This window comes from Scardinius erythrophthalmus (assembly GCF_964197995.2).
Source record: "Scardinius erythrophthalmus genome assembly, chromosome: 6".
In the NCBI taxonomy this organism is placed as follows: domain Eukaryota; kingdom Metazoa; phylum Chordata; class Actinopteri; order Cypriniformes; family Leuciscidae; genus Scardinius; species Scardinius erythrophthalmus.
In genome coordinates this window covers 12,759,350-12,774,121 of record NC_138226.1, presented here as the reverse complement: position 1 = coordinate 12,774,121, position 14,772 = coordinate 12,759,350, and the positions used below count along the sequence as shown (strand labels likewise).

Here is a 14,772-nt window from a genome sequence, read left to right as displayed (position 1 = left end):
TATACAGAATTTCATTTTAATTATAAGGAAGCAGATTTAGATTACAGACAGACTCTGTTGCTCATTCTATCGGTCTCTCGTACAGACAGAACGAGCAGATATTCCTGTTCTAATTCAACTTCTTGTGGGTTATGGCCAAGTCAATACAAATTCCAACTCAATTTTAATTCTGAATTTTACACACAACTGATGACTGGAAACCATAAACTATAGTTCTCATCAGGGTTTCTCAACAACAGATGATCATGCATAAAATTCTAGAGGGCTAATGAATGACTTAATGATCTGTATTTAGCACAGATTGTTCCATATCACAATAATTGACTTCCCTTTCACATTGGAACTCAGAACTGGGGGACTGTCAGATTACACGCTCACAGCAAGAAAAGCCACCATTAGGAAAAGAGCAGGGATCCCTGGACATGCAAACGACAGGGTGTTTGTCAACAAATAAAGCAGATGCCACCAGCACAAAGGAAATAAAATCTAAAAGCGAAACTCTTGCCACCAGATGCTTGCTGGCTGCCAGTTCTGAGGGTGCTGCAATTAAGCAAGTATGAGCCACAGAGTAAAACACATGCGTTGTTAGAAATAACCATTAAACTGTGCCTGGTTTCAATCAGAGGATGCCACATAGAACAACCTAGTTCACAAAACAGTGAGCATTTTCCATTAGCCTATTGTAACTTTAATTAGCCTTTTTATTTTTCAAAGCTTAATTTGAAGGACTGACAGAATTATCCACTGTGATTGTGAAATGTCACTTTGGGTTTGAACTGTTGGACAATTTATCAAGGTCCTCATGGACGCTGGAGTCAGGAGGCAAAGCCTGGTAATTCAAGTGTTTGAAGAGATACATCTTGAGTGAAGAGAGAAAAGCCACCAATTCCACTCTACCACAAACAATAAGGCAAATTGTTGCTTTAAGACACTGGGCTGTATTTATAGCATTTAAAACCAACCACATTGTTCAAACCACATTGCACAATGGAGTCACTTGCCACTTTTTTAAAGTGGTATAGAGACACTCCATGAAATTGTTTGCAGCAAAGAGACTCAGCGCTCTGTACCCCTCTAGACAAAAGGATAGCTTATGGGAAAACATCTTTTGGAAAGTCTGATTAGGAGTAACAAACATCTTCAGTCAGACTGGGGCAAGGTGGTAACGTTAACAGTACAGTACAGTAACTGTAGTACAAGACCAGTGTTGTGGGATTTTTTTTTAAATAACAATAATTATAATAATAATAATTGACCAAGCTAGTGGAATACCAGACAAATGAGCACTGATCTTTTAGATGAATGGTTATTCAGGATTTATTGAACAGCAATAATCCAGAGTTATGTTTTAGAATCTAGAAAAGTTTATTGCAAAATAAGTTAGGAAACAATTTCTCCACTGGAGACAACTATGTGTACCATCTGCTCCTAGGGACCCAGCAGCTCCCTCTTTAAAAGAGAAGTCAGAAAATGATTCAAGTATGCCACAGACTATTACAGTTTTTCTCGATTGCTTAAACACATTTCTTGCCTCGTATTCTCAAAACTATAAACACAAATCCATAACGTCTCACCCAATTCTCCAAACATCCTATTTTCAGGTCAAAATGAAGCTCTACACTCAAAACCATTCACTCTTGCTGAAAAACCAAACTTTGCCCTCAGACAGGACACACAAGCCCTCAAAATCACACACACTACAACATAGTCTAAGACACTGGTGCAATAAATTCAAAACAACATTTCCAAAACTGGTAAGTTATGTTGTTTGTGGTTCCCCCCATCAGACCTTTTCACATGATGAACACAAAAGACACAACCAGTGGATACATTGGCACATTTTTATTCATACACAGAAAACACACACACACACACACAAAAATATTATTTTTTTTCCTGTTTTACTCTTTTTTTTTTTTTTTTTTTTTTACTCTCTCCTCTATTTTCTTTTTGTATATTTACTTACAGTAAGATGTGTGTGACCAACATATGACAGTAAAAGAGCACACACAAACCATATTCCAATATGGAATTCGAATTGTATTGGAATGGTAAATAGTGTTAGGACGTAACAGGAGGGCCTCCACTCAAGGATACAATATGATGGATGCGTCTAAGAATGTTCCACATATGGTTGAAATACCATCATTTGCCTAGAAAGATAACATTCTGGGAGTCAAGACTATAAAGGAGAAAGGATGCCCTCCCTTCACTGTCACACTCTGCAGCCACACTGTGTGACTGCATGACTGCTGGCCTTTTCTTGCAAGAAAATAAACTTCATCAAAGACTATTGGAAATGTTTGTCTCTTATTCAGTGATAGAATTTTGTTTGCCACCACACCTCCCTGAAGGTTCTCGAGGCAACGGTAAAGCGACTCAAATTTGGACTTACTCGTAGCCGAGCCTCCCTCATAGTCATACTATTGATAAAGACATGGGCAACTAGAGTGGCTTTAATTTCATCTGAGACTGCTTGTCTTCTTGTCCTTGCCCTTCCTCCTCCTCATTCTTATCCCTCTTCCTTCATGTCTTTCTGGATCCATTGTTCCAAAACACAATAAACTGATCTGGGCCCTTTTATATATCTATTGAAGTTCTGATTGATGTGTGTTAAATTTTGACTCTTAGTGTTTCCACTTGGGTAATTGTGTGCTAACTGAGCTGAAGCTGTGCTGACTTGAGTGAACAATTTTGAATGCTAGTGCTTTCTAAATGACAACATGGTCTAAGCAATGAGAAATGAAGGGATTTGTGTGTAGAGTTTTGCAGTGACAGTTCAACAAATCTGACTCATGTGTCAAAACAGGGAATAGTGTTTATAGTTTAGTGAAATTGGTGTGCTTTTTGATAAATGGCGTTATGGTTTTGAAATTTTAGTTCAAAAGCCTGGTTATAGTGTTTAAGCAATCGAGAAAAACTGTAAGTAGAAATAAGTGGCACTCACTCTTCCTGTTGCAACTCTGAACACAAGAATCTGCTGCAGTTGGGGTGCAAACTGATGTACTGCAGTGAATGAAAACCTAGTAGAGAACACGCTTTAGACCAAGTGAGAACACGTTTTAAAGAAACATAAGCAAAGAGTAAATACAGTCTCCATCAAGGGAGCCAAAGTTGTAGGTTCCACAAATGTGAACATTGAGTGTGAACCGTTTGTAGTGGGTTGGGAACTGCAGGTTTGAAGAACCATCCACAGGGATCAAAATAGTCAGGTAACAATCATCCTGGTAGGAACAGCACAACAGTATAAACAACTCTAGAAACATTACACTACAACAGGGTTCCTCAACTTGCACTACAAGGTCACTTTAGCAGTTACCCATGCACAAGATCCCACTGGGGCAGGCTCAGAGGGTCAGGGTTTGAAGATGCCCAGCAGCAATCCAAAGTCAGAACAATGTTGGGGTCAGTCTGCTCAAATGTGCACTTCAACAAACTGGCTCCTGCAGGACTTGTCACAGGATATTCAGCAGAACCATAGTAAGAGTAGGTGGCTTGATCTTCTGCACAAGGCAGACAAGACACATTAAGGTCTAGACCCATTTCAAAGGGTCTACATGAGAAAGAGGACTTACCTTCCACACATCCCTTGGCAAAGCACTGCCCATTAGCCAGCCAGTCCAGGAGTAACCACAGGAAGGGGAGGAGGAACAGTGTTGACTTCAACAACCAGTGCTTTAACAAATGTGCCAGAATATCTACACTGGAAGAGGAAACTGAAAGCGAAGACTCTCAGGTTAAAAGACCTGAACCAAGTGTCATGACACAAATTAAAGTGCAATTACTCACTCTGAGTCACTCATAATGGCTGTCTCTTGAATTGAGACTAGAGGTCCGTCACCTTCTTCATTAGGTAGAAGTCATTCCGTTTTCATAGACTAGAAAGTCACCATCCGTCTGCATGGAAGTTAAAGTTAAGTTTACAGTTTTTTACGAATGCTATGACAGATTTTTCAATACTTTTAACAATTTTCCAAAACTCTTAACACATTTAGCACTACATCCGTCTGTGTAAGCTATACTATTAACACATTTCTTGTTGCTTTAACACAAAATGCATACAATTAACACAAATTTAAAATGCTTGAACTTCTTTTATAAGCTCAAACAAGACCAAAACAATGTATTTTTACAGCCAATTTTACCAATGATTTAACACTATATGTCAGAACAAACAACACCATGTTCTAACCTTACAGGCTGGTAAACAGCTGTTTATATTGTGAATTGAAACACAAATATATCCCCTGTATTTTATTCTATTCTTAATGAGAAACAGCTGATTGAATTATGCAAATAATTAGAAGATGACTTCTAATTTTCTCAGCCTGGAGATGAAAGGTTTTTGACCATAGTCCACAGGACCAAATGTCCCTCCTGTATGCAAAAGATGCTGCATACCAAGACATCACATCTGAACACTGCCAGGGGTAGATAAGGCATGTTACTGTAAAAGATTCTTCCCAAGATGCCTTGCCAGGGAAGATATCAGGTGGATGATGATGTGGATGAGAACGTGGACAAATGCAGAAGACCGCGCAGATTAGAAGATGGCTTTTTCTGTTTGTATATTTTGTATTTTCACATACAGTAATACTGTAAATGGCAGCTATATTGCATATTTTTGTTATCTTGCAGAAATGTCCTGTTGCAAATAAAGCCGTTACTGCAGCAATTCTGTCTCTGTCTTCTTTTTTTCACAAACCACACATTCTATAAAGCTACTCTAAGAAGGGTCATTTATTTTTGTTGTATTGAATTTCTGCTGCAAAAAACAACAACAAAATGCATGCATTTACATTACAAACAAAACCAAAATGTAGAGACTTCAAAAAAAAAAAACTGCAGTGAAAAAACACAATCTATGATCAAAACAATATACTGTCTATTGTATAAGGGCAGACCTGACACATACAATAATGCAGTTTCTGTAATTTCAGCTGATGATAGTGTTTTTTTTTTTGTCATTGTGTTATGATTGACTAAATCTTCCTGTTGGACAAAAACATGTGTTAGTGTTTTGAAAAATTATTTGATTTTGAGTGCAGTGTGTTGGTAGACATAGTGTATTGTGTTAGTGTATTATTGTATTTTGAAAATTAGTTTTGGAGTTTAGTTTACAATGTGTGATTTTGAGCATGAAATTAACCGTTTTGCCAAATGTGTGTTTTGGGTGTGTTGGTGCGTTAAGAGTTTAGGAAACTTGTTAAATGTATTGAAAAAACTGTCATAGCGATTGTAAAAAACTGTAACAAAGCATATAAGTGCTACCTAAACATCAACTTCCTACCATCATTATGGTGCCACAAGTGGTAACAGGAAACTTGAAGATGGCAATGGTAGTGCCAACAGGAGCACAAGGAGAATCATTTCCTCTCAAAAGGCTGATAGACTCCAAGTTTAGTCGTGGAAGTTGCATCTCTCATTGCCACAACTACAAATTGCCCATCTCTTGTACACTGGACAGTCACTGGCAAAAAGACAAGCATAAACTTCAAATCAAGACATGCCGTGTGAAAAGTTAACCATGACTATCAGGGTTAAGCATTAGTACAAAGTCAATTTAGGCATAGTAGCCTAAATTAGGCTAAACCCACACATTCCTTTGCATTTTAAAATGCAAATTTAAAAATGACAAATTGAAGTTGTGGGAAACTAAAGAGTGCATGAGGACATTACCATGTTGAGAACTAATGCTAGTTCTAAATGTAACTAGAGTCTAATTAGAAAATGAATGATACATCTTAGATTTGACAGTGGTGTTACATCACTTAATCTTAAAAGGGTTAATATTATCAGTGACGTACCGTGGGGTTTCAGTCAAGGCCTTGAGTAACGATTACTTTTACCCCATGCTGGGGAGCCTTTTACCCAGTATGGTTTAAAAGGCCCACCTTGCCACCTCATACATTTATAAGATAAAGAAAAATAAAAAATAAAAAATCAGTGTTTTGTTTTCACACAATATCTGTTGCCCCAGCAATGTTCAATAACTTTTCTGCAATCATACACCATGCGAGTAGTGAAAAGCACATTTTTTCTTAGGGTGTGCCTTTAGCCCCATTGTACCATATAAGATGCTTACCGGCTCTGCCATAGTAGCACTGCTGTCCATCAAAACAGCAATTTATAGCATTACAGTTTGCAGGAGAAATGGCAGGCTCTCCACACTGCACCTTCTCATAGTCTCCCATATTGCATTTCTGAAAAGGATCTGCTGGCTGCTTGACTTCAAAACTCAAAGAAGATTGTTGCCCAGGCCATTCTAAGGCTTGTTGACTTTGTGCCAGTGAATATGCTGCACATAAATGACTAGTGACACAAAGTACCACAAATCCCAAACAGCTCCAAAGCACTGCCATTGTTTCAGAACTGACCACAACTAATGAACACATTCATGCAGCTATTTTTAAAGGTTGATAATTAGCTATGTTTGAAGGTACCACTGTATTTATCATCAATTAGCACCCAGATGATAGATAGTGTGATCTATCAAGATCTGCACCGTTTCAGCTGGCCTTATCATGTTTGATAAGCTATGTCATGCTATGAAACCAGTGCGGTCTTAAATTGTATGCTGAATCAATTAATTTAAGCTTTCATACATAGCAATACAAACTATACACCATAGTTTACAGAACATGTTTTTTTTTTTCTTCTTCTTCAAAAGGTGTTTTTTTAATACTTTTTGTTTTGATTTGGCACAGATGATTCTATGGAAATACCCTGTTAGACATCCTATTTGACAGTGCTTTACAGAAACTGACAATTTGTTTAACGTTAAATTTAGCCTATAATGGAGCTATTATGAGTGAAATTGCATACAATGACAGATGTCAAGTCAAGTCAAGTCAAGTCAAGTTTATTTATATAGCGCTTTTCACAACACAGGCTGTATCAAAGCAGCTTCACAGCAATAAATTAGAACAATACATCAATGTTTGTTTCTAGTGGAACGTCTACGTTTGGTAATGCTGATCAATAGTATCGTTGATTGATTAATTAAATTAAATATCCCCAACTGAGCAAGCCAAAGGCAACAGTGGCAAGGAACCGAAAAACTCCATCAGGTGACCTAATGGAGAAAAAAAAACCTTGGGAGAACCCGGGCTCAGTCGGGGGCCAGTTCTCCTCTGGCGTTTATATGCTAGAGGTCGGATTTAACTGTAAGATTAAAAGTATTATATGAATGCCTGGCTGAAGAGATGCGTCTTTAATCTAGTTTTAAACTGGGAGAGCGAGTCTGAGCAACGAACAGTATCCGGAAGACTATTCCAGAGTTTTGGTGCTAAATGTGAAAATGCTCTCCCTCCTTTGGTGGATCTGGATATCCTAGGTATGACCAAAAGCCTCGAATTTAGTGACCTTAAAGAGTGCGATGGATTATAGGGCGATAGAAGATCCGTTAAATAGACTGGAGCTAAGCCGTTTAGGGCTTTATAAGTCAGTAGCAATACCTTGTAATTAATACGGGACTTTATAGGTAACCAATGTAGTGATGATAAAATCGGTGTTATATGATCATATTTTCTTGATCTAGTTAGAACTCTAGCGGCGGCATTTTGGACTAACTGTAGCTTGTTTATTGAGGATGCAGGACAACCAGCTAATAAAGCATTACAGTAATCTAGTCTCGAAGTCATGAATGCATGAACTAACTTTTCTGCATCAGAGACTGATAGCATGTTACGTAGCTTAGCAATGTTTCTAAGGTGGAAAAAGGCTGTTCTTGTTACATATGAAATATGATTTTCAAAAGACAGGTTGCAGTCTAATATAACACCCAGGTCTTTTACTGTAGAGGATGAAGTAACAGGACATCCTACTATGTTAAAGTTGTATTGTGAGAGGTTTTGTCGGTGGTTTTTTGAACCGATAAGTAGTACCTCTGTCTTGTCTGGATTTAATAAAAGAAAATTACGCGTCATCCAATCTTTTATATCTTTAACACACTCTGTCAATTTGGATAATTTAGCGTTTTCATCCGGCCGTGATGAAATATAGATTTGAGTGTCATCAGCATAACAATGGAAACTAATTCCATGTTTCCTTATAATATTTCCAAGTGGCAGCATATATATTGAGAATAATAGAGGGCCTAACACAGATCCCTGCGGCACTCCATAATTTACTGGAGTTATGATAGATTTTTCTCCATTTAAATAAACAAAATGGTAGCGGTCAGATAAATACGATCTAAACCAGCTTAATGCTTGTCCTTGAACACCAGTATAATTTTGTAATCGATCTAAGAGTATTGTATGATCTATAGTATCGAACGCAGCACTAAGATCAAGTAAAACTAATATTGAGATACAGCCTTGGTCAGAAGCTAAAAGTAAATCATTTGTGATTTTAACGAGCGCAGTTTCAGTGCTATGATGCGGCCTGAACCCAGACTGAAACTTTTCATAGACGTCATTTTCTTGTAAGAAAGAGCCCAGTTGAGCGGACACAACTTTTTCTAGTATTTTAGACATAAAAGGTAGATTTGAAATGGGTCTATAATTTACTAGATTATTCGGATCTAATTGTGGTTTCTTAATGAGAGGTTTTATAACTGCCAGTTTAAATGTTCTTGGAACATGACCTAAAGATAAAGACGAGTTAATAATATTGAGGAGAGGCTCTTCCACTACAGGTAACACTTCTTTCAATAGTTTAGTTGGTATAGGATCTAGTAAACATGTTGTTGTTTTAGATGAAGTAAAAAGTTTATTTAACTCTTTTTGTTCTATAGTTGTAAAGCACTGTAATTGTTCTTGCGGGGTGATAATTGAGGCTGAATTATAAGGCGCGATTGAGGATTGAACATTTACAATTGTGGTTCTGATGTTTTCTATTTTCTCAGTGAAGAACTTCATGAAATCATTACTACTAAACTGTAATGGAATATTTTGTTCAGGAGTCATCTGTTTATTTGTTAGTCTCGCCACGGTGTTAAATAAGAACTTAGGATTGTTATGGTTGTTTTCTATTAGTTTGCGGAGATGCTCAGCCCTGGCTGCTTTTAGGGCCTTTTTATAGCGTGACATACTGTCTTTCCATGCGATTCTAAAGACCTCTAAGTTAGTTTGTTTCCATTTACGCTCTAAATTACGGGTTTCTCTCTTTAGAACACGCGTAGTATTGTTGTACCATGGTGCTTTACTTTTCTCTCTGACCTTTTTTAATCTAATGGGCGCAACAATATCCAATGATCCAGAGAGAATGGTGCTCATAGTGCTAGTTAATTCCTCAAGTTCATCTGTTTGTTTGGGTTCACTGAGCAGCTGAGACAGATCCAATAAGCTATTTGAAAAATGATCTATGGTGGATGGAAGGATTGTTCTGCCTAATCGATAACGCGGCGCAGCATGATATATTACAGGAGTACGTAATATGCAAGTTACCATGTAATGGTCAGTGACAACGTCACTTTGTGGAATGATATCTATATCGGTTGGATCGGTTCCATGTGATATAATTAAATCGAGTGTATGATTAAATCGATGAGTTGGTCCGGTAACGTTTTGCTTGACCCCAAATGAGTTTAATAAATCTGTAAACGCAGCCCCTAACGCATCATTTTGATTATCTACATGGATATTAAAGTCTCCAACAATTAATGCTTTATCGAAGTTAACTAATAGGTCTGAGAGAAGATCTGCAAACTCTTTTAGGAAATCAGCGTAAGGCCCAGGCGGTCTATATACGGTAGCCAAGGCTAGAGATAATAGGGATGTTTTTCGAACATCTAAGAGCGTAACATTTAGTACAAGTACTTCAAATGAAATAAACTTATAACCCGTTTTCTGAGTAACATTGAGAAAATCTCTATAGATTGTTGCAACACCGCCGCCACGACCATTCAGACGGGGCTCGTGCTTATAGGAGTATCCTGATGGAGTAGACTCATTTAGACCGAAATAATCATTTGGTTTAAGCCAGGTTTCAGTAAGGCAAAGTACATCGAAGCTATTATCTGTGACTATTTCATTTACAATAACTGCCTTAGGTGTGAGTGATCTAATGTTTAGAAGACCTAGCTTTAGAAATTGTTTTTGATTACCAATAGCAACATTTTCTGGTTTAATAACAATTAGATTTTTTCTAGATCCTGCAGTAGATTTATTATTTGATCTCACTAAACGAGGAATAGACACAGTTTCTATGCAATGTTCTACACTATTTATATCAGTTAAATTGGTGCAGTAGAGACTATGATTTGGACTTTTGGTTACTAGTCAAAAGGTATTTAACGTTTTGGAGATGTTATCTGACAGAAGATCCGATCCGAATCTGCTTGGGTGTAAGCCATCAGCACGGTAAAGCCAAGATGAACACATGCAGTGCTAATGTGAAAACTAACGGAACTTTCATTGGTTACTGGTTTGAAGCATGGCACGTGACTGAGTTTTTGGATGCTATAAAGTCAAAAATTTAACCTCTGGTGCTCCTCATTTGGGAGTCACACTTGTTATCTTCGTGGTCAAAAGTGACCGAACACCAGAAAATGAAACTTTTTCAATTGAAATATTTTTTTCAATTAATGCAGTATTTCAGATTAATATAGGCCTTTTAATTCAAAAATTTGAAGGCAGATTAGCGCCATCTGTTGAGAGAAAATAAAATAAAACATGTAATTTCATGGTGTAACCACTAGATGCCTGTATAGCTCTCTACGGAGAGGCTTGTGAATTCTCTAGTAGGTTTTGGACAAAATTACTTATGCTGAGTAAACACCAAAAGATTTTTTACATCTTATAGGATTTTCAAAATGCGATAGACCACAAACATGAGGACAAAAAATCCTAGATTTAAGCGTTTTGCTCCTATAGTGTGTGGTGTGCCATGATGTGACAAAGACAGCACACCACACACAAACAGATTTTCAACCAGTCTCGACTGTGAACACAGGAAATCTCGCAAAATCTCACGAGACTTCAGAATAAGCATGGCGGATGATATGCAGGAAGAAATTGCGATGATAGTGTTTGGAATGATTTTCACAGAAAATTCACATGAAAAAAAAACATTGTACCCACCATTATATATAACCTTTTATACAGAAATATATTTATTCTTTATTGTCTTTATTTATTCTTTATTGGATTTATTGTCTCTTTAGAAAAAGTTATTAAAAGTAACACTACGGAACATTTTTTACCTTAAAATAATGTTTCCAAAATCGTATTAGTGTTTCATCAAGTCGTAACAGGGTGAAAAGCACTTCTGGATTCGCTTTGCAGCCCTATATCTGCTATAACCACACCATGCAAGTTTGCCAAACCAGGTCGCGTTTCTGTAGTTCGAATGAGACATAAGAAAACTACAAATTTGACTTGCTTTATGTCAAGCGTTACAATAGTCACTATTTAGTTTTCCTTCGTTTCTGATGTCGCAGTACATCATACTTTCATGAAATCATGCAACATACTCTACCTTGTCAGTGGACATTGTTCATTCCAAAGCCGGTGCTAGATAAACAGCGAGTGTGCGTGCGAAAGTAGGCTGCGGGCGGCGAAATTATTTACGACAGCGGTAATTCCGCTTCCAACCTGTAGGGCGACCGAAGAGGAAAAGTTCCTTAGTGTTGCTTTAATCCCTCTATAGAACCTCACTGAACCCTTAACACTCAGCTTCCTGCAAGTGTGTGTGTGTGAGAATGACCGTGTCTTCCATCATCTCGATTTCTGATTGGATATTGTTTTGTGCGCGCGTTTGTCCTCGGAGTTCCCCCTACACATCAGGATTTCTGATCGTAAATATTAAACATGTTGAATATTTACGATTCGCGATCGGGGCGGCTCCGACGTTCTTCCGAGCAGGTTTGGACACTCTTAACACACCTCACACCAAGGGAAAATCTGATAAAATAATCTGTTGAACCATCAAGATAATCGGGACATTGCTAGGATTGTCGGAAGGGGGGAAATCGGCCCAAAATCAGCCCGATTATCTTTTGGTGTGTACCCAGCATTGCTTTTAAGATGTGGATTTGAATGTATTTTTTAGAAATTCTAAATACTTTTTCTAATACTAAATTAAAAATGATACTTTTTGTCATGTTTTAAACAAATGTGGTGGCATTGAATATTTAATTAATCTCATTGATAAAAAAACAAAAAAAAAAAAAACTGATGTACTAATTCCATGAACCCCTCCTTCTTCCAAACACACACTCCCTATACAAAACCCCACCTTACAAAGGCATGTCAACCAATACAATACCAGCAAAATGCAGAGATTCAGGGCCAGATTTACTAAATACGGCAAATTATGTGAGAGCACAATGCCATAAAAGCACTGATGGGAGTGGAAAGTTCTGCTCATGATCTACTGACAATGCGCAATAAAGAACACAGATGCAGCCGGATCATTTCCCTAATGATCAAGGCAATCTACCAGTGCAAATTAGCATCTGGTTTAAGACATGCTTTTTTGGGGCATTAAAGTCCTGATGAAATCAAAATTGAAGTTTTTTGGCTTTAAGTATGAATATGTTAGCCTTAAGGTTATATAAGCTAGTGTGCTCCAAAACAATGACAAAATTCACATTTAGAAGATATAAGCATTCAAAACTTACAGTCTCTCGTTTCCACTAATATGGATCAACAATTTTGATGACATCACCCTGCACATCAGATTTTCTGTCCAATCAAATGCTCTCTAGAACCGGAAACGTCCCACCCCCAAATAGCTTTAAAGCAGCGGCTGAGATTACTATTATTTGAAATTACTATTTTCTATATGGTGAATGGCACATATTGCACTATATAGGGGATATGGAACAATTCAGATTAATTCAGTGTAAATGCTTTCCATTGGGGCAAATTAAGTCTGGTTTCGCTTTAGTGTCACGCAAACCGCCACATAGCACACACAGTCTGCTCCAGTCCAGAGACACGATAGCACAGAGTGGATCATATGCGCGAGTCAACGCAGACCACAAAACGTATCTGACTTGTTTGTATTTTACACAGAATGCTATGTTTTAAAGTGATATGGAGGAGATTAGGAGAAGAAATAGAGAAACAGCACTGACGAGCAGAAGAGTACTGACGAGTACACTTTTCAAATTTCACATCCTCAGCATGATTATGTTCGCTGTTTTGCTTAGTAACAGTTTCATATTAAAGCTACAATATGTCATTTTTTTCGTCGCTAGGGGTCGCTAACCTCTTACAATAACAAAGGCGTAGGTTGATGACTCATAAGCAGAATTATGGAACTTGCCGTCATGCCGAAGGATCTAATGTTTATAGATGAGTGAATACATTGCTGTTTTTTAACATGACTGTGGAATGAAGCAGGTCGCGATTGCTAATAAGAGACAGATATCAGCGTCACACGCGAGTCCCGCGGATATAAAGGAATAAGGACATTTTATTCTGCCGAACTACCCACAAGTGCTACTACTCACACAGGTCAGTTTATTTGACGAATTAAACTTGTGAGGTAACACAGCGCTGTTTCACTTGGTCTACACTATCACACTAAACTGCATTTGAGTGTGTTGAATGTTATAATGTTATTCTATGTGTTACTCTCGGCATCTCGAAAACGCCACACTGATATTGATCCTTGTTTTAGTTCTCCTTTTGTCCCAAAGTCTGCTTGCCATGGTCCATAATGTTTGAACACATAACACATTGCTCACAGTTGTCGAGCACAGGGGCACGTTCAAGTTCAAAACGGTGCGCAACGTTTTGCTACGGTTTCCGGGTTGAACGTCATGTTTCCTGGAAACGGCGTGCACCGGTGTGCAACGGGGTTTGAGATACGTTTTCTCTTGTTTGGTGGGTGTGTCAGAACTGCAGTCCAATCAGCAGCAACATGTATATAAAGCACACGGTATTAAAGTGAACTCGCACAATGGGTTTAAGGAAAGTAATTTACAAATGTGTTCGATGCAGCTCGGTATACGCAACAACTGAGGATATTAGAAGACATGTTTGTCGTAAGTTTTATTGTAAAAATATAGGATATCAACATAATGATGTATTTTTAGCTTCATTGCAAGTGTATGACATTTGCTATAGAAATAAACAATGGTAATTAAGTGTTTTTCCTAAAAATGAGAAAGAAAATACAGGGTATTAAAACAGTAGCCTACAAATAAAGTCAGTATGTGAGGCTAAATAGATGTGTTTTAGTCTAAATTATGTAAGATGTGTGCTTCCATTTCAGTTTCCACAAATCCCTTCACTTGACTGGGATGTTCTCTTTTGTTCTGGGCGGCAAGTGCAGTAACTGTAACATCGGGCATATTTTGTAGTATTAAACACATATTTATACCGACTTCATCAGACTCAGAAAATTCTTCACAAAGAACACAAAGAATGGCCTTCTCAGCTGCCATAGTTGCAACTCTTGCGTCATCAGAACAGTGTGTTCAACGCATCACCGTTTCTGTTTAAAAAAACGTTGTGCAACGTTTTGTCGGGGCTGAACGCAGCCCAGTTGTAATCATGTTGTCCACGTCTGTCGCCATGGTTACTATGGCAGTACGAGCGGAAACCAGGGATAACGTGGATATTACGTCATTGACAGGCGACAAGCGGGACAGGGTGACAGGGACGAGCCATTATTTAAAATTGGAATTTCTCTGAAATTAAAAATCTTTGGGAACTTTTGGGATATTGTAAGTACACAACTGCAGGAAATATATCACACTGTGCAAGTGATTTTTGGATATTTTATTACAAAAATCTTACATATTGTAGCTTTAAGGTGCTGTTTACACGGCACAGTTTTCAACTAAAACATAAAAAAAATGAAGCTTTTTTT

General features: G+C 37.8%; 1 protein-coding gene across 1 annotated transcript; it reads right to left on the bottom strand.

The window, feature by feature from the left end:
* Positions 1-361: 361 nt before the first annotated feature.
* Positions 362-6,194, bottom strand: zp2l1 (zona pellucida glycoprotein 2, like 1; the record flags this gene model as incomplete). Its single annotated transcript, XM_081369244.1, is given in 14 exon segments — positions 362-540; positions 2,948-3,023; positions 3,092-3,140; positions 3,142-3,248; positions 3,328-3,418; positions 3,420-3,434; positions 3,436-3,453; positions 3,455-3,503; positions 3,576-3,616; positions 3,618-3,746; positions 4,402-4,421; positions 5,291-5,411; positions 5,413-5,470; positions 6,086-6,194. Coding segments are annotated over 14 exon segments (1,062 nt in total).
* Between the last annotated feature and the right edge of the window lie 8,578 nt (positions 6,195-14,772).